The following is an 18,440-nucleotide window of genomic DNA, read 5'->3' on the forward strand; positions in this document are numbered from 1 at the left end:
AGACTGTACGTCCATAACAATGTCATCTGCGGAGAGTTGAGACTTACTTATGTAAAATAACCCTTTCAAGGTTGTTCATATAAAACTGGAGAGAACTTTGATACTAAACTAGGTCTTGACAAATAAAAGACAAAGCGACTCTAGTATTAAACACCGATCGGGATTCCCACCAGCCGAACACAGGTACCGGGAATATGCTTTCACTGCACGATCAGCCAGTACACCAAATTCATTCATAAACGTGTTGTATACACATGGCTTGCATTTTTAAATACTGTCTTCACTGCTATAGTACTTTTCCTAGCTTTACTGCATAAGGGGCAACCAGTGGTGATGTCGGGAGTCAGATGCGGTGGACGAGGGTTCAGGTTGGTGGGGAAAGGGGGCGTAAAAGGCTAAGGGTAGTGGGACTTTGATGTGACGGACATGTAAACAGCCACAAAAAAACTCATAACGTACCGAAAAAAATGGACCATGATTTCATTATGTGTATTTTTGGTGAAAAATTAATTCGAGGGAACCTCGATCCTAGGCTACGCACTGAGAAGGGCTTTGGGGAAAGGGATTGTGGTGAGAAATGCTGCAAATGAAAATTCGCGTTACAAACTGTTCAAGGAAGAAATCAGCCAGCCGTATTTCGAGAAATTGACGGCCGACTTTACAATGTGAATGTGTTAACGCATTATACATACGTGTGAACTTACGCAATAAAGCTATGTAGCATCCCAAACAAAGATCTCTTAAAAAAAGATTATTAAACCCTACATTTAAGTTCTCTTCTAAAAATTGAAGAATTTAAAGATAAATATGATCCTAAAAACAGCAGAACAAAAATTGTATTCGGTTCTCGAGATATTGTGATTTAAATATTACCAGATAAGAATTACTTGAAGCAATTCTATAATGTCCCATATAGGCCTATTACAGAGCCACAATAGTGCCAAGTAGGGCATATTTATTCTTTCAACTTTTGTCAGATATGACAGTTTCAATTTATGTAAAGTGGTATTGCACACCAGACCATGAAAATATCGTCTGTCTGTATTGCGATATATACTGTACATATACCAGAGAGTTGTTATGTAACAACTTCCTACATATACCGTGCATGGGTGACGCCTATATATGTGAACATGTCCAAAGACATCAGTCTCTATATAGGCTACATACGATCACAAAACAGCAACATTTGGTTTCAGTTGCTTTCATAGCTACCATAGGCCTATATGTAGCCTACTTTTGTGTAACAGCTTGACAGTCTTTATCCCCATATAGCCCGCTTAACACTGTCTTCCGGGTGTCACGTTGGTACACATTTTCATTGTGCTTAAGTAGGTTACTATACTCGACAAGAATTATTGAATCTAAGAATTATAAGAAAGAAAACAACTTTATTGTGTCCTACCGTCCCCGTCAGAATCCATTTTCTTGTAGTCTGTGGAAGACATCGTTGTTCAACGACGATTCCTCTAATATCTACGTATAGAAAGCGGCCTCAGTATTCCCTGTGCCTGTTGGTTATAACCCGTGTTTGTTCGCTTTTACAACTTACACACACAGTCCGTTATAAACATTATTTACCCAGTTAGTAACGTTATTATCCGTTCCAAGTGGGTTTGTCCAGGCATGCACAAGAACGTATATCAAGCCTATTGACAGATTACCACCGTTTTAGCATTCTTTTCATGACTCAACAGTTGTATTCAATATCTATCCAGCATTTGTATGGTCATTCACGTGCAAGTTAACTGTATTGTCCAGCTTCATGGTCTATATATTTACGGGTCTGTGTCGTCTATACAGGCAAAGTCTGTACAGAATAATCGTCTGCGGGCTAACTATAATCGATCTTAAGCCAAGGACAGCCAAATGCCATTGCTATACTTTTACAAAAAGTTAATCCCGAATGTACGCACAATTATATTGAAATGTAAACAAACTATTCCAGATGTTCATATTAATGTGGAATTCGCACACTTACGGATATACATGAGGAATACGGCCAATCATATTTTGGTGTGTGTGTGTGGGGGGGGGGGGGTTCTTGTTTTGTTTTTAATGTCGAGGTCTTTCGCATACAGTGATGCTGCAACTTGTTTATATCACGTTTGAATTGAACGTGCTTACACAATTTCTTTACGAAGTCGTTGTTATGTCAATTTCCTTATAAGTTGATACGCCTCAATGAAAACAAATTATCTTCAACCGGTTGGCTTCTCACCTGAGAAGATAAACATGATTAGAGTTAATCAAATGTTGTGCGGCTTAATGACTACAAATTTAATGTAAAGTTTCATTGCTTCATTTGAAATAAAAGTAGAGTTTGAGTCCTTTAATGTCATCGTTCTTATTATATGGACGTTTCGGCCTACCGGGACCGGTACGCCGTTTAGGTCTAAGGCGCAGAAAGCCTTTCATCGACTGGATGAGGTGTCTAGAAAGTTGCAAGTTTCACTCGAGGCCCGGGTACATGCACCGTTTATTTCAAGGTCCCGGCACCGCAAGTTGCATCACGTGAGCCGGTAGCAATTCATGATGCAGACCGGCCAATATATAGTTCGTTGTGAGATTTTGTTGTACCGATTTTTTTACAGATATCATTTCACATCTTCAAATTTTCATCTATCTTTCATAAGTGCGAGAATGTATAATACCAGCAGAGTGTACCGGATTCAACGCAATATAAGGGCAGGAAGGTCGTTGTTCCTCTGTAGTATTTGAAACCGGCTCATGCACAGTGGCTTGTGCAGCGGATAGTGGGGGAGGGGGAGGAGATGAACCCCACCTCTGATTGTCAGTCTGATGTGGGGGTGGGGTGGTTCAGTCGTGGGATTTTTGTTTCAGCCTGGTGTAGAATTAGACCACTACTACGGGTGTATTTATGAAAAATAGTAGATGAGGATTGTTAAAATTCCCTTAAAGAACATTTCCTGTTATTCAGTCCGACGTAAGGTTGCATATCTACATGAAAACTTTGGCAATTTTTGGACCACCGTTGTAACGAATTCTAAACCTTATTGTTCTTACCCATACGGCGTCAATTGTTAATTTAAAAAAAATAACAACAACAAAATGGCGATTTGGGCGTTTTTTATCCATGATCGTGTGACTGCTAGTTTGGCCGATTGCGTCACCGAAAAACTGGTAACCCTGACGCGCGGTAGATTCCAGTTTCATTCAGTCATATGACTTCAGAGACAACATCAACATGAGTTTACATAGATCAACTCACCAACTACTTCTTGTCAGTTAGCTGAAACCTATTAAAACGGAAACAATCAAAATAAGTGACGGAAGTATATATGCATGACACTGTTTAGTTCAGATACTATATAACTGGGACGACTTCTCTTTTACCTGACATAGATCTATTCACTCGTTGAACGTTTTCATTATTTTACAGTGGCGTAGGAAGGTACTTTTGAGTGGGGGGGGGGGGGGCTGAACACTGATGGCCGGCCTGGGGGAGGGGTTTAAGGGGAGGGGGTGTCCCCCTCCCCTTTGGATTTTTTTTTGCATTTCAAGGTGGCCTCAGATGCAATTTGGTGCAATATAGCACACTTCAACTCCCACTCCATTTTGTAAAGAATTTTGCATTTTCACCTGGCCTTAAATGTAATTTGGTGCTCCAAATGAGATTTTTTTCTCATTTGGAAATGAAAAAGGGGTTTTCTGACTTGCGGAGCGGGGGGCGGAATGATACTTCCGCCCCCCCCCATAGTTTTCACTGGGGGATGGCGCCCCCCCCCCCCAGCCCCCCCCCCGGTTCCTACGCCCTTGTTATTTTATGGCATCAGAAAAAAAATTCCAGAGGAAAATTTATTTTCGACCGATGCAATAATAGCGTGTGTTTTTGTATAGCATCAGTGGGTGCTTATTCTATATATATATCTGCTTTTTTGCTTTATTGTGGTGAGGGGGCCATTTTTTATTCGGGTGAGGTGGTGGCTCAAGATGGGTCATCAAAATGTGGCCAATTTAAATTCGCGTGATTTTCAGTCGCGTCAGTCCAACATGTTGCGTTGGCCATATTGGCAGTTGCTGAACGTAGGTAAACATGTGTGGCGAATAACAACTTACAATTATCAAATTTCACAGAATGTAACCATGCATGCAATCACGGGGAAATTATTTGGCACGTGACGATATGTATGGCAGGCGGAAACGGCCATAATAGCTGACGATAAAAATTAAAAAAGAACGTGTGATGTGTTACATATGTATGTGTAACTTGTGTTACTACTTATTTGAAACCTGAACGACCAATCGTACAGCAACCAGTGACGTCACTCAGGTCCGACGACTGGAGGGCCGGGCGGGATGCCGACATTTTATAGGCAATATCTATTTTTTAAACCTTTATTCGCCTCTTGCCCTCCCATAAGGTTTGTGTCCCTACCTAAATCAATCGGTAAAATCAAAAGAACCTCCCCCACCCCCCTTACATACCAGGGACGTCACTCAGATCCGGCGGCTGGTGGACCGGGGGGGGGGTGGTGCCGACATTTTATTTGATAGGCTATATCTATATTATAAAATCCTTTACTCGTCTCTTGCCCTCCCATAAGGTTTGTGTCCCTACCTAAATCATTCGGTAAAATTATAAGAACCTACCCCACCCCCCTTACATACCAGGGACGTCACTCAGATCCGGCGGCTGGTGGACCGGGGGGGGGGGTGGTGCCGACATTTTATTTGATAGGCTATATCTATATTATAAAATCCTTTACTCGTCTCTTGCCCTCCCATAATGTTTGTGTCCCTACCTAACTCAATCGGTAACTTTATAAGAACTTCCACCCCCCCCCCACACACACACATACCATGGACGCCATTCAGGTCCGACGACTGGTGGACCGTGGGATGCTGACATTTTGGTCAATCTATTCTATGATCCGTTATTCACCTCTTGCCCTCCCATAGGGTTTGTGTCCCGAACTAAATCAATCGGTAAATTTATTAGAACCTCCCCCAACCCCCTCCCCCCACTCCCCACCCCCACACATACCCTTGAAATCCTTTTTACACCACTGATTCCATTTGACGTGAAAATCACGCAATTAATTAGTATGGCATTGTTCCTTGCAAGTAACAAACATTGTAGCGTTTTTCATCACGTCCACGAATGTGTCGAAAAGTACTTTGCAGAGAGTTATATTCACCTCCCAGCTCTTCAGACATTGAGTAGTTCAAAATATTCGCGCGCATGACAGCTATAAAGGCATATGTTTGTATTCAAACTTGGACACCATGCAGTCAGCCCCCATTTTCTGACTACTTAGCATATTTTGAGGCATATTTGATGACCTTTGAGATAGACGTACGCACGGTTCAAACAGATATGATATGTACACTTATTAAAAATCTGTTATGAGAACGACAAAACAAACCTTACTCTCTATTATTTACATAACTAGTATTGTTACCGTGTAAAGTTCAAGTGCAAGAAACCACTCTATATACCATCGAGCCCTCCTGTTGTTCAAATAAACCATTTATTCATCATGCTTTGACGCCAGGGGTGCAGCTTTATATACTTCTAGGGATATTCATCCCCTAACTCCTCAAAACAGAAACATGGGATCACCTCCACCGTCCCCACTGACAGACAAAATATTACAAAGAAACATTCCTAGTGTTTATGCCTACAGTATTCAAATCTATAACATGTAATTACAGTACAACCTATCAGTTGACAATGCTGCAAGATAATAATCAATAGGTGCCAAATATAACACCATTTTGAATTTATACGTGCACCCTCCATCTGACCAAAATTTCTTTTAAATGGGAAAGGATAATCCCATACCCTAGACTCATGGGAAGGAATAACCCGATACTTTAGACCCCTCCCCAGGATGACATCATCACAAAACACATTATCGACCCCTTCCCCATAACAACAATACTGGTTGCGCCCCTGTTTGATGCTCTTCTGCGCAGTGGCGGAGCGTCCATACAGTCAGGGGGCGGATGCCCCCCCCCCCCTGACGGACTCAAATGGACTGCTGGCGCCTTTTCAGCTTTTTACCACTTTTTACTTATTCGCGATTATTGACTTTTTTATTCCACTCTCATCCACCCATTGCCATTTGTCACATTTTGTTGGCGATGACACCTATCTGCAAATTAGCAAGGCCAGGAAAGGGTCATTTCCGGCGATCTAGGAAGTATCTTTACTCAAAACATTTCTGTACGCTCCTCGCCAACCTGTGGTGGCGCTCAGCTTAGATAGTGTCGAAAGCGCCCCTACAGACCATTCTCGTCCCCCTTGACCAACACCCCTAGCTCCGCCACTGCTTCGGCGTCAATATATTGAGGACGGGGTAGACGGGTCAGTATTTCCACCAGATTTCAGACCATGGCAAGCCGTCCTGGACATTGGGAGGTGTGGCAGTTCCTTTCTTTGTTCAATGTATAGTTAAGATGAATGAATCTAAGTGAATCAACGTGATTGCAGAGACATTATTTGCTTGGCAAATTTCTTTTGTTACCCTGCGGTAAAAGCCCTTACCACTGCCAAGGTACATGCGTACTGCAGGGTCCACAGTTGGTTACCCTGCGGTAAGTGCCTTCACTAATGCGTACTTATGCGTACGCATGTCACGCATGTCAATGCGCACTGCAGGGTCCATGCCTACTGCAGGGTCCATGCGTACTGCAGGGTCCATGGTTGGTTACCGTGTGGTAAGTGCCTTCACTAATGCGCACTTATGCGTACGCATGTACATGCGTACTGCAGTATACATACGTACTGCAGGGTCCATGCGTTCTGTAGGGTCCATGCGTATTCGTCTTACGTAATTTTATTCGTTGCCATATTTCCTCTCACGTGCAATTGTACCAAACAAACCATTTGGCTGGGGTGAGTACCAATTTCCGACTTTGCTGTAATAATTCAATTCTGTTATTTGGGGCTGGGGAGCCTGCAGATAAACAAAACACGAGTGGGGTGGGGATAGTTCTCCAGCACGCTAGAATTTTATTTGGTGCCAATCTTTACGGTACCTCAAGCATGTTTGTTTTCTCAAGGATGATCGGTGGGGAGTGAACCGCTTTGTATACTTACTGTCACGAACGACTTTATTCATTGTACGTGTATTCAGTATATGCTGGTCAGGGTGATAAGTAGGTCACTCGTCGTGACTGACAACTTGTGCGTTTTTTCTGGAAGCGTCGAGAAATGATGGCGCTATTCGGTATTGACGAGTGCAAATTTCCAGAACATACGGGAAGTAATTTTTAGCAGGTGACCGGATATCGTCGACCAATGAACGATGCACTATCAGTCGTATCTTCGAGACATGGATGATTCTCGATGTTTTTCCGTCAGGATTCCTGGAAAAGAACTTTCGGGAGATTAAACCCGGCTATATAAGAAGAGATATTTTCGGTGAGGAGGAGTTTTTTTTCAGAGTTTTACGATCTATTGTATAAAGAAATTCATCTGAGATAAAAGATTAATCGAGGGGACGGACGGAGGAACCGGTGGACTGTTTGTTTATAAGATTGGTGCGTCGTTTAACCGGGACAGGCGTGACTTCGGCAGAGTTTTTCGGAGTTCACCCAGGAGGAAGCCATCCTTGGGATACAAACGTTGAGTCGAATTGGACCAGCGGGGAACGGTTTTGCTCCTGACCAAGTCACGGGATACCAGCCTACGAGGGAGAATCCCGACATCGTTGTTGGTGACGCAAGGAGGTCAGAACAGCTACGAAAGGAACCGAGAGCCGGCACGCGCCGCGTAAGATAAGTTAAGTAATCTTTTAAAAATTTAACGGCCGTATAATATTGTAAAATCTGTCTGAAATATTCCAAATTTCTAGTACCAATAATTCTTGTACAAATCAGTAGAGATCGTATCATTGTAAATATATCGTTTTTGTTAACTTTCAGAACCATCTCAGTAGTCTTTTGGTCCTTTGAGTTTACTTCCCTGAATCTATCTAAAATTTTATTTTTATCGGCTTTGAAGGCCAAGGAAAAACCCGGGGTCGCAACAGAGGGGGCGCTAGAGGGTGCCATATTGTATTATCCCACGGAAGTTGTGACAATTAATGGGGGCTTATACGGGAATTGTTTAAAAGATAGAAACAAAACGGGAATTGTTTAAAAGATAGAAACAATCCGGAAATTGTTTAAAAGATAGAAACAAACCGGGGAAGGGTTTAAAAAAATAGAAACAAAACGGGAAAAGTGTAAAACACCAGAAAGGAGTATATCCCGAAGTGACTTACAAACTGAGAAGTTTCTGAAACCATATATATTTGATATATTGTTATTGGTACATGTGTTTGCCTGACTGAATGATGGATATTAGAGAATTAACTGAGTTGGGGGCTAAAATGGGTCTTACGGGTGGCGAACTCTTAAACTTCGTCAAAGAACAGCAGCAGATCGCTCGTGACGAAAGGCAACAAGAAAGGGCTGAGGCGGAAAAAGAAAGGGCTGAGGCGGAAAAGCAAAGGGCTGAGGCGGAAAAACAAAGAATGTTTGAATTGGCTAAGCTTGAAAAGCAAGCTGAGTTGCAGCAAAATAGCAATGGCAATGCCGATTTGAATTCCTCCCGTAGCTCCACTTCAAGCCGCGAGCCAAATAGAATCCCAACGCCAAAAATGCCTCACTTTGATGAGAAGGAAGACCTCGACGCATACTTACTGCGCTTCGAGCGATTCGCAACAGCGCAAGAGTGGCCAGAGGAACAATGGGCATTAAATTTGAGTCTGTGTCTAAAGGGAGAAAGTCTCCGTGTTTACTCTAGGCTGCCACCCGATGACTCACAAGATTATCAAAAGCTAAAGAAAGCCCTGTTGAAACGATTTCAATTCACAGAGGAAGGCTTCCGTCAGAAATTCAGACGAGAAAGGCCCAAAAAGGGAGAAACATCAATTCAATACATGGCAAGGTTGGAAAATTATATGGCCAGATGGTTGGAAATGGGCGGAATTAACAAAACGTTCGAGGAATTTTCAGATCTCATGTTGCGGGAGCAGTTCCTAAATGTATGCAGCAAGGAATTGGCATTATTCCTGAGAGAACATGATTGCAAGACTTCTAAAGCGCTGTCAGAGCTGGCTGACAAATACTTAGAAGCGCATCACAGGGATCTTGAAAAATGTGTGAAATCCTTCCAAACAAATCAGGGAAATGGGAAAAAACCTGACGGTAACCCCAACAGTCAGGAGTACAAAACCAAAATTGTGGACGCGGGTGAAAACAGAAACACGCGTTCAGCCATAAAATGCTTTGTTTGCGGGAAATTGGGGCATAAGGCAAACGATTGCAGGCAGAGGTTTAAAGCGCAATCGGCGGTTGCGACTGAAAATGCCAATCCCGACAAGCTAGGATCGAGCGATGGGTCGCAAAAAGATCATCGTAGCGGACAAACCGCGAATCTGTGTTTGATGAAACAAATCAAGGAAAGTGACAGCTATTCAATTAATTTAGCGTGTGGTCACGAGATCCCAATAGTCAGTGCGGCGTGTGAGGAGCCTACCGACATTACTGAGAAAATTTTGTCAGATGTTAAGGAGCGCATGCCGGTGGTTGAGGGCCATCTTAAAGGGAGGAAGGTGTCAGTGTTACGCGATAGCGGGTGTTCTGGTGTCATCGTTAGGAGAGATTTGATCTCCAATGATCAGTTGACCGGTGTAGATCAACTGTGTGTACTGATTGACGGTACAGTGAGGAAGATTCCAGAAGCTATCGTGGCGGTGGACACGCCCTTTTTCACAGGATCCCTCAAGGCTCTCTGTATGAAGAGGCCAGTGTATGACTTAATAATTGGGAATGTTCCTGGTGTTCGAGGTCCTGAGAATCCCGACCCAGATTGGAGTGTAAAAGAAGTTCCAAGTGAGCAGTGTGAACCTCACAATGTGGAAGAAACAGCTAGTGTTGAAATAGGAACCAGTGTTGAGTCACGTGATGAACAGGAAGTCGCTGCGGATCAAATGATTCCAAGTGATGACGTAGGCGATGACTCAGATATTGGAGGTGCCGTAGAGACACGTGCACAAAAGCAAAAACGAAATGAAAATCTGAAACCCCTAAAAACGGCTAATGTTCCTATGGATGACGTAACACCTGAGCAATTGAGACAAGCTCAGAAGGAGGATTCAACCCTCAAAAATTGCTTCAAGCATGTTGGGAATCCCAGACCACTGAAAGGTAAAGAGGGGATCTCCGAATTCATTTTAAGGAATGATATTTTATATCGCAAAGTTTCGGGGAATGACAAGCCTAGTGACCAATTGGTTGTACCCGAAAAGTTCAGAAATCAAGTGATGAAACTGGCTCATGACAGTATTGTGGCGGGTCACCTAGGGATAGCCAAGACAACTGACAAAGTTCAGTCTCAATTTTACTGGCCAGGTATAGGATCCGACGTAATGCGTTATTGCAAGTCATGCGATATTTGCCAGAGAACATGTGATAAGGGAAGGGTCACCAAGGTCCCATTGGGTCACATGCCCTTGATTGACACACCATTCAAGAGGGTGGCGGTAGACATTGTCGGACCGATCAGTCCTACTTCCAAGCATGGGAATCGGTATATCCTAACACTTGTCGATTATGCAACAAGGTTTCCCGAGGCAGTTCCATTGCGTAACATAGATACTGAGAGAGTGGCAGAAGCTTTGGTGGACATATTTTCAAGAGTGGGAGTCCCATCTGAGATCCTGACTGACAGGGGGTCACAGTTTACCTCAGATGTGATGAAGGAGGTGAGTCGATTGCTGTCACTGCGACAACTCACCACTACCCCCTACCACCCGATCTGCAACGGTCGAGTTGAGAAATTCAATGGTACCTTGAAGAGGATGCTAAAGCGCATGTGTGAGGAGAGACCGTCAGACTGGGACCGCTATATAGGACCACTACTATTTGCGTATAGGGAGGCTCCGCAAGCCAGCACAGGTTTCGCACCGTTCGAGTTACTCTATGGTAGGACAGTGAGAGGTCCTATGGCCATTTTGAAGGAGATGTGGACATCTGAAGTGGACAACCCTGAAACTAGGTCAACATATCAGTATGTCCTAGATTTGAGAGAACGGCTAGAGGAAACTTGCGCTCTGGCTAGATCAGAGTTACAGGAATCGTCGGAGAGGTACAAGAAGTACTATAACCGGAAGGCTAAAAGTCGTAAGTTCAAACCAGGTGATTTGGTGTTGATACTCTTGCCTACTGATCAAAACAAGCTGTTGATGCAGTGGAAGGGGCCATTCACCGTATTGAGTGAAATTGGCGAAGCGAGCTATTCAATCGATGTCAATGGGAAGTCGAAAAGTTTTCATGCAAACCTGCTGAAAGAGTACATAAGTAGGGACAAGTCAAATGTGGTTGGGACTACAGTCATTTCAATGTCTGAGGATGAGGAGCAGGAAAGTTGTTTCGACCTACCTGCGCTGCAGACTAATCAGAGTGAATCGGCATCTGATGTTGTCGTAAATGACGAATTAGGTGTAGGCCAATCACACGAGGTTAAACGAGTGTTATCCAAGTTCGCTGATGTCCTAACTGATGTACCTGGCAAAACTGATGTTCTCAAATGTGACATCAAGTTAACTACTGATAAGCCAATCAAAGCAAAGCCTTACCCAGTACCACTCTCGATGCGAGATTCGTTACAAGAGGAAGTTAGGAAAATGATTGACATGGGAGTGATTGAACCTTCAAACTCACCTTATAGTTCACCTGTGGTGTTGGTACCTAAACCTGATGGTACGAAGAGATTCTGCGTGGATTATAGGAAGCTCAATAAAGTAACCACGTATGAAGCTGAACCTATGCAAACCATGACAGAGATATTCTCGGAATTGTCGAATGACAAGTACTTCAGTCGAATCGATCTAACGAAGGGATATTGGCAGGTTGAAATGACACAGTCAGCGAAAGAGAAGACTGCCTTTGTGACACCAGATGGGTTATGGCAATTTAAAACGATGCCCTTTGGATTGGTTGGGGCACCGGCAGTTTTCACTAGGTTGATGAGAACCATTTTGAGGGATGTGCCAAATGTTGTCAATTATCTGGATGATATTTTGATTCATACCGAGACATGGGATGAGCATGTAGAGTGTTTGGAGTTGTTGTTTCAGACGTTGAGAGAGAGCGGACTGACAGCTCGTCCGAGTAAGTGTGAAATAGGGTTCACTAAATTAGAGTTCTTGGGCCACACAGTTGGAAACGGGAAGTTGGGCCCGAAGCAGAGTACCCTTGATAAAATCAAAAACGCTCCAAAACCCGAGACGAAAACCCAAGTCAGGTCGTTTCTTGGTCTCACGGGGTATTACAGAGACTATATACCAAACTACTCTGCACTAGTTGCCCCACTGTCGGACCTGACGAGGAAGGGTTCACCGAATAGAGTGATTTGGGGAAGCGCCCAGGACAAGGCGTTCAATGATCTGAAGCGAGCGCTTATTAGTCCACCCCTTCTCAGGCTTCCTGATGTAAATAAGCAATTTGTTCTGAGGACCGATGCATCCGATGTAGGGATAGGTGCAGTCCTACTACAGGAACATGAAGGAGAATTATTTCCTGTAGCGTATGCTAGTAGAAAGTTATTGGAGAGGGAAAGAAATTATTCAGTGATTGAGAGAGAATGCCTAGGATTAGTTTGGGCAGTACAGAAATTCCATGTATATCTGTACGGAAGTGAGTTCGTCTTACAGACTGATCACGAACCACTCACTTATTTAAATAGAGCGAAGTTGCTGAACTCAAGAATTATGAGATGGGCATTAGTACTACAAGAGTATAGATTCAGACTAGAATCGATCAAAGGAAAGTACAATGTTGGTGCAGATTATATGAGCCGAATGTAAGCGGGTTATTCATTCATTTAATCAGATGTAGATGTGTTGATTGTAACACTATTGATTGTTGTTATGCTATCATACATTTATGATTGACATAGTTTTGTCGGATTATAGAATTGATTATAGTTTATAGAATTTGACATTTATGGAATTGTTAGTTTGAGTATTTTGAGATGGTTATCAATGTTCATTAGTTATGTTTAATTTAAAGTTGCATACACGTCCATTTATAGATGAAATATTTAAAATATTTATCTTAAAGGGGGAGTAATTGTCACGAACGACTTTATTCATTGTACGTGTATTCAGTATATGCTGGTCAGGGTGATAAGTAGGTCACTCGTCGTGACTGACAACTTGTGCGTTTTTTCTGGAAGCGTCGAGAAATGATGGCGCTATTCGGTATTGACGAGTGCAAATTTCCAGAACATACGGGAAGTAATTTTTAGCAGGTGACCGGATATCGTCGACCAATGAACGATGCACTATCAGTCGTATCTTCGAGACATGGATGATTCTCGATGTTTTTCCGTCAGGATTCCTGGAAAAGAACTTTCGGGAGATTAAACCCGGCTATATAAGAAGAGATATTTTCGGTGAGGAGGAGTTTTTTTCAGAGTTTTACGATCTATTGTATAAAGAAATTCATCTGAGATAAAAGATTAATCGAGGGGACGGACGGAGGAACCGGTGGACTGTTTGTTTATAAGATTGGTGCGTCGTTTAACCGGGACAGGCGTGACTTCGGCAGAGTTTTTCGGAGTTCACCCAGGAGGAAGCCATCCTTGGGATACAAACGTTGAGTCGAATTGGACCAGCGGGGAACGGTTTTGCTCCTGACCAAGTCACGGGATACCAGCCTACGAGGGAGAATCCCGACATCGTTGTTGGTGACGCAAGGAGGTCAGAACAGCTACGAAAGGAACCGAGAGCCGGCACGCGCCGCGTAAGATAAGTTAAGTAATCTTTTAAAAATTTAACGGCCGTATAATATTGTAAAATCTGTCTGAAATATTCCAAATTTCTAGTACCAATAATTCTTGTACAAATCAGTAGAGATCGTATCATTGTAAATATATCGTTTTTGTTAACTTTCAGAACCATCTCAGTAGTCTTTTGGTCCTTTGAGTTTACTTCCCTGAATCTATCTAAAATTTTATTTTTATCGGCTTTGAAGGCCAAGGAAAAACCCGGGGTCGCAACAGAGGGGGCGCTAGAGGGTGCCATATTGTATTATCCCACGGAAGTTGTGACACTTACCTACATATTGCTATTCTATAGTGTGTTGACTCCAAATGTGATCTGGTACTCTTCTTAGCGAATGCTAACTTCCATATAGTTACCGTCCGTCTTGGTCAACATCCTTTGTTGGACGGGCTTATAGCCATGGGATCGGTACATCCCACAGGGCCAGTCCTGCTTACAACCGTGGAGAGGCCAATTAAGCTTCTCCACGTATTCTCGTATTAAACGTAATTTATGTCATTGGAATATAGAATATGATCTACTTGATATACTGTTATGAGATCATGTTTCGTATCTCTGATACTTGCAAGTTGTCCCTGCTTCACCGAGAGGACATTACCGCAGAATCGCTCTTGAACATGTAAAATTGTCACATACCCCAAATTTAACCGTTTAGAGGGATAAAGAAGGGATAAAGGAAACGCTGTGCTCATAAATACTCTTGTTTGGGGGCGGGGGAGGTGGCGGAGGTTGAAAGGGGATGGTACAGCCGCAGCAGTGGTCTAATCCTTTCCCGACTTAATGTTATAAAACAGGGTTGTCCAACCTTTTGCAGAGGAGGTCCACATGGAATGAGTATGATGAATGAGGGGGCCGCATGAACCCTACGCTCGATTTTTTGCCCGAAGCCCAAGGCAACAAAATGTGAGAACTGCGCGCGGATCGCACTGATTTATTTTCCTTCCTGATAAAAAAAAATGAATAAAGTCCAGCCGCCCCCCCCCCCTCCGTTGAGAGCGTGTCACACAAACTGACCTGTATGCAGTTTTTTGGACCCAGAAGGATCAAATGATTGATTATATAGCTTCAAATTGTTATCAATAAATCTGCTCAGTAAAATTTCGCACCGTAGAGCATCTCTGGCGGGCCGGACACAACCCTGCGGCGGGCCGGACTGTAGGACAACCCTGTTATTAAACAATACCCTGATGAGACCATTTTACTCGACTGACATCCCTTTGCGCACAACATATTCAAATGCTCTGTGTTATACATATATATATATATATATATATATATATATATATATACAAAAAATATATATATATCTTCGTTATAGTGTCGATTGTATATGTATATAGGCCATTTTTGCACAAATACATCTCCAGTTCAACTCTGCTTGCTTTGAATGAAGTATTAGGTACGCGAATACGGTGGTATACGAGAAGTAAACACGAAAAATACGTCGAACTGAGGGTCACTCTCCATTTATTGCATTTCCGTATTGTGTGTCCGCTTCCAACCAGCGCCCCTCCCTCTCTACCCTCTTGTCTTTTAAACGGCACATACAAAACAGATACAAAAGATATATTTAAAGTACAACCAAGGGCGGCGGAACCGGGGGGCACGTGCCCCCCCCCACTTTTCCTCAGGTTAAAAATGTGCCCTTTTTCTACATAAAAATTGAGGTGTCTCAAGTTAGCAAGAGGCCAGGGAACCAGAATGAACACTCGGAAAGGGCCGTTTCCGGCCATCTGAGGGGTTTGTAAAACCAAAATTTTTCTTGTACGCTCCGCGCCAACCGATGGTGGCGCTCCGCTCAGATAGTCGTGCATACAACTTTGCAAATCCCGGCTACGCCCCTGACTTTTAATGAATTTCTGTGGGTCAAACTCAAAGCTATTTCGAATGGAAAAAATTTGTTAAGATATTAAACAGGAAATAAACTCTAATTCCGAAGATTCCTACATTAGCAAATAGCATGATGTCACCTCATTTTGTCTCAAAAGAAAACTTGTTCCTTGTTTCCCAATTTGCACATTGGATATTGCAGTGCTAGTATATGTTATATTTTCCTTGAGGGGGGGGGGGGGGCGCGTTGATGGAGTGATGTGTATACGCAAATAAGATAATACAATAAGAGTTATAAAGGGTACTAAATATAAGGCTGCATCAGTCCAATCGAATTTCTGCAAAGTGCCCTTTGATGTCGGTGCCCCCCCCCCCCGCCAGATTAAAAGTGCTTCCGCTGCCCTTGAGTACAACAGACACAAAACAGAATTTTAACGTATACATAAAATACAGCAGATAACAAAGATACAAAAGAGATATTTAAAGTATGCATAAACCACAACAGACACAAAAGAGACAATTAAAATACAAAGGTAAGCAGTCAGATTGCACGACAAGAGTTACAAACCATGGATGGCTGTATTTATATACAACCTGTAACCTGCTGTAACAGAAGTATACTGTACATTATGAGTCAATTCTTTGTACTGCAGGTGAGGTGTACGGTAAAGACCGTAACCGTGTGTAGTGCAGTGCACCATCCATACAATCAGTACATTGCATATATATACTACATGAGCCGGAAGAAGATGATGTCCCAGTCCGAAACTGATCTGCTCATGTGACGGTGTCATTTATGAACCATTATTAGTATTTTTATTATTATGTCTGCCCTCTCCGCATATATGCTCGTTTCTTTCGACGTGACTATATAGCGCGTATCCAGGATTTACTAACCCGGGGGTCGGGAATGTCTATCTAGGCGGAGCGCCACCAGCCCCCCGGTTCCTACGCCCTTGCTTACGGTACTAGGTTTAGCATTCAGGTCGGAGTGTATAACATTTTACCTCTGGATGGCAGTGTTGCATCGAAGGACACAGGTCTAGTGCAGTTTTCATATAGATCCTGGTCTAATACCGAAATGCGTCATGTTCCCCGACGACTCAGTCGAGTTCGAGAACAGCCACAGTTGGGTTCATAACACAATTGTACAATTGTTTAAGGCGTCCATACATACACACGTGTTATGATAGATCATATATAGTATATATATATATATATAAACATTAGTAAGTGAGGAAAAAATGGAAACGTCAAAATGGAGTTGTCGGTGCAAGGGTAGGGTGAGGCGCACGTCCCTTCCGAAATCCTCGATCCGTCACTGGCTACCCTGTGTATATAATAGGGATCAGCGCTGTAATTATGTCAATGTTCCTCTTTCTCTTCCCGGTGTCTTGGCGTTTTTATTCTACTCCCTCCTTTTTTCTCTCTTCTTTTTCTTTCCCCTTCGATCCTTCCTCTCCTCCCCCCACCCTCTTTTTTCTTCCTTTCTTTTTTTTCTTTTCTCTTTTTTCTCTCCTCGTTTTCTTACCCGGGGGATCACGCCCCCAACGCCCCTGGATATATGCGCCTGATAGTGGCACAAAACGAGAAGTTACAGAATCTTCATGTTCATGCAGAGTTTCTATTAATTTAGTAGTGATTTACGCCTAACGAATAGTCTCCAACAGGCTTATCTCTCCATGCACGTGCTGTGTTGTAGGGTGAGATCATGTACAAGATATATGGTAAACCACACACCCACACATGGGTTAGACATAAGTCGCTTACAAATAATGTTAGCGTGTGAACGGTTTTATATGTTAATCAAACAAAACCGAACCAAATATAATACAACAGAATACATTTCTGCTATGCAAGCACGTGGGCGTGTGTATCACGATCCGTTACCCGAATGTCACGTCGCAGTAGCCTATAGGCTTTGTGGGCGTTGCCAGCGTAATAAAATTGTCTGCCATGAGCCTATAAGTTATATAGGCCTATGTAGTTTAATTACGTGTCATTATTATATTAAGTACCGTTAAAGGGTAACCTTAAACCAGAATGTGTATAGGTGAAGTCCGTATACATTGATTGGTTGATTTTAACTTGATGATATCCCTGAAAACCAGGGGAGTTACATGCTCGCAAGTAAACATAGGCCTATAAACAGTGAACCGACCTTTAAGTAAAAATCTGGCTTAGCCTTAGCTTGGAGAATAACTTTCATGACTGGTCGAGCAACGTGTCGAAAATTAAAACCAACAAAAGCGATAATTTATTTTATGATTACAATTATACAGTGTGATTGGCTGGAAGCACAGTCAGTGCAGCCGAACTCATGGGAAACTGCAGCAATTTTTTATAAGGGGGGGTTACATGTTAGAAAGAGGATATATTCTATAATTCTATGGAATGGAATTCAGATCCCTAATTGGGATCCCATTGGCAAAGCCCCCGGAAGCTGCAGGGTGTTTAGATATAAGCTCTCGTAGCAAGTTTAAAGCACAAAACTACATTATTATTAGACAGAGGAATTCGATTTCTATGGAATGTATTAAAAACCCCGGCTATGTTTGGTCCAAGGTTTGAGTCATAGTAACGTTTCTAACTATTCCGGCTCAGTTCAAGAAATTCACCTTTAAATTATATTAAATGTCATGAATGTTTCTTAAATTTAAGGCTTATTTTGACGGTGACGTCAGTTTATCGGTGCAAGCCTAAATGTTAATGTTAATGTATTGTTTTACAAATAATATAACTCAACTAAAATATCTCTGCCAAACTCTAGGAGAGGGCGCAAATCAAAAATGGAAAAACAAA

The 18,440-nt window shown here is 42.7% G+C and overlaps 2 protein-coding genes across 3 annotated transcripts in view; one reads left to right on the top strand and one right to left on the bottom strand.

Moving 5' to 3' along the window:
• Window positions 1-1,754, bottom strand: part of LOC139968739 (anoctamin-4-like) — a 103,640-nt gene extending 101,886 nt beyond the window's left edge. For both annotated transcript variants that reach the window (XM_071973146.1, XM_071973113.1), the window contains exon 1: window positions 1,406-1,754. In XM_071973146.1, the coding sequence (XP_071829247.1) occupies window positions 1,406-1,448 (43 nt within the window). In that variant the 5' untranslated portion in view covers window positions 1,449-1,754. The remainder of the gene's footprint in view (window positions 1-1,405) is intronic.
• Window positions 1,755-7,416: 5,662 nt separating this feature from the next.
• LOC139968605 (uncharacterized) lies at window positions 7,417-14,082 on the top strand. Its single transcript, XM_071972769.1, has one exon. The coding sequence runs from the start codon at window positions 8,307-8,309 to the stop codon at window positions 12,825-12,827; it is 4,521 nt and encodes a 1,506-aa protein (XP_071828870.1). The 5' UTR covers window positions 7,417-8,306; the 3' UTR covers window positions 12,828-14,082.
• Window positions 14,083-18,440: the final 4,358 nt, after the last annotated feature.

This window comes from Apostichopus japonicus, chromosome 1 (assembly GCF_037975245.1).
Source record: "Apostichopus japonicus isolate 1M-3 chromosome 1, ASM3797524v1, whole genome shotgun sequence".
Classification (NCBI taxonomy): Eukaryota; Metazoa; Echinodermata; class Holothuroidea; order Aspidochirotida; family Stichopodidae; genus Apostichopus; species Apostichopus japonicus.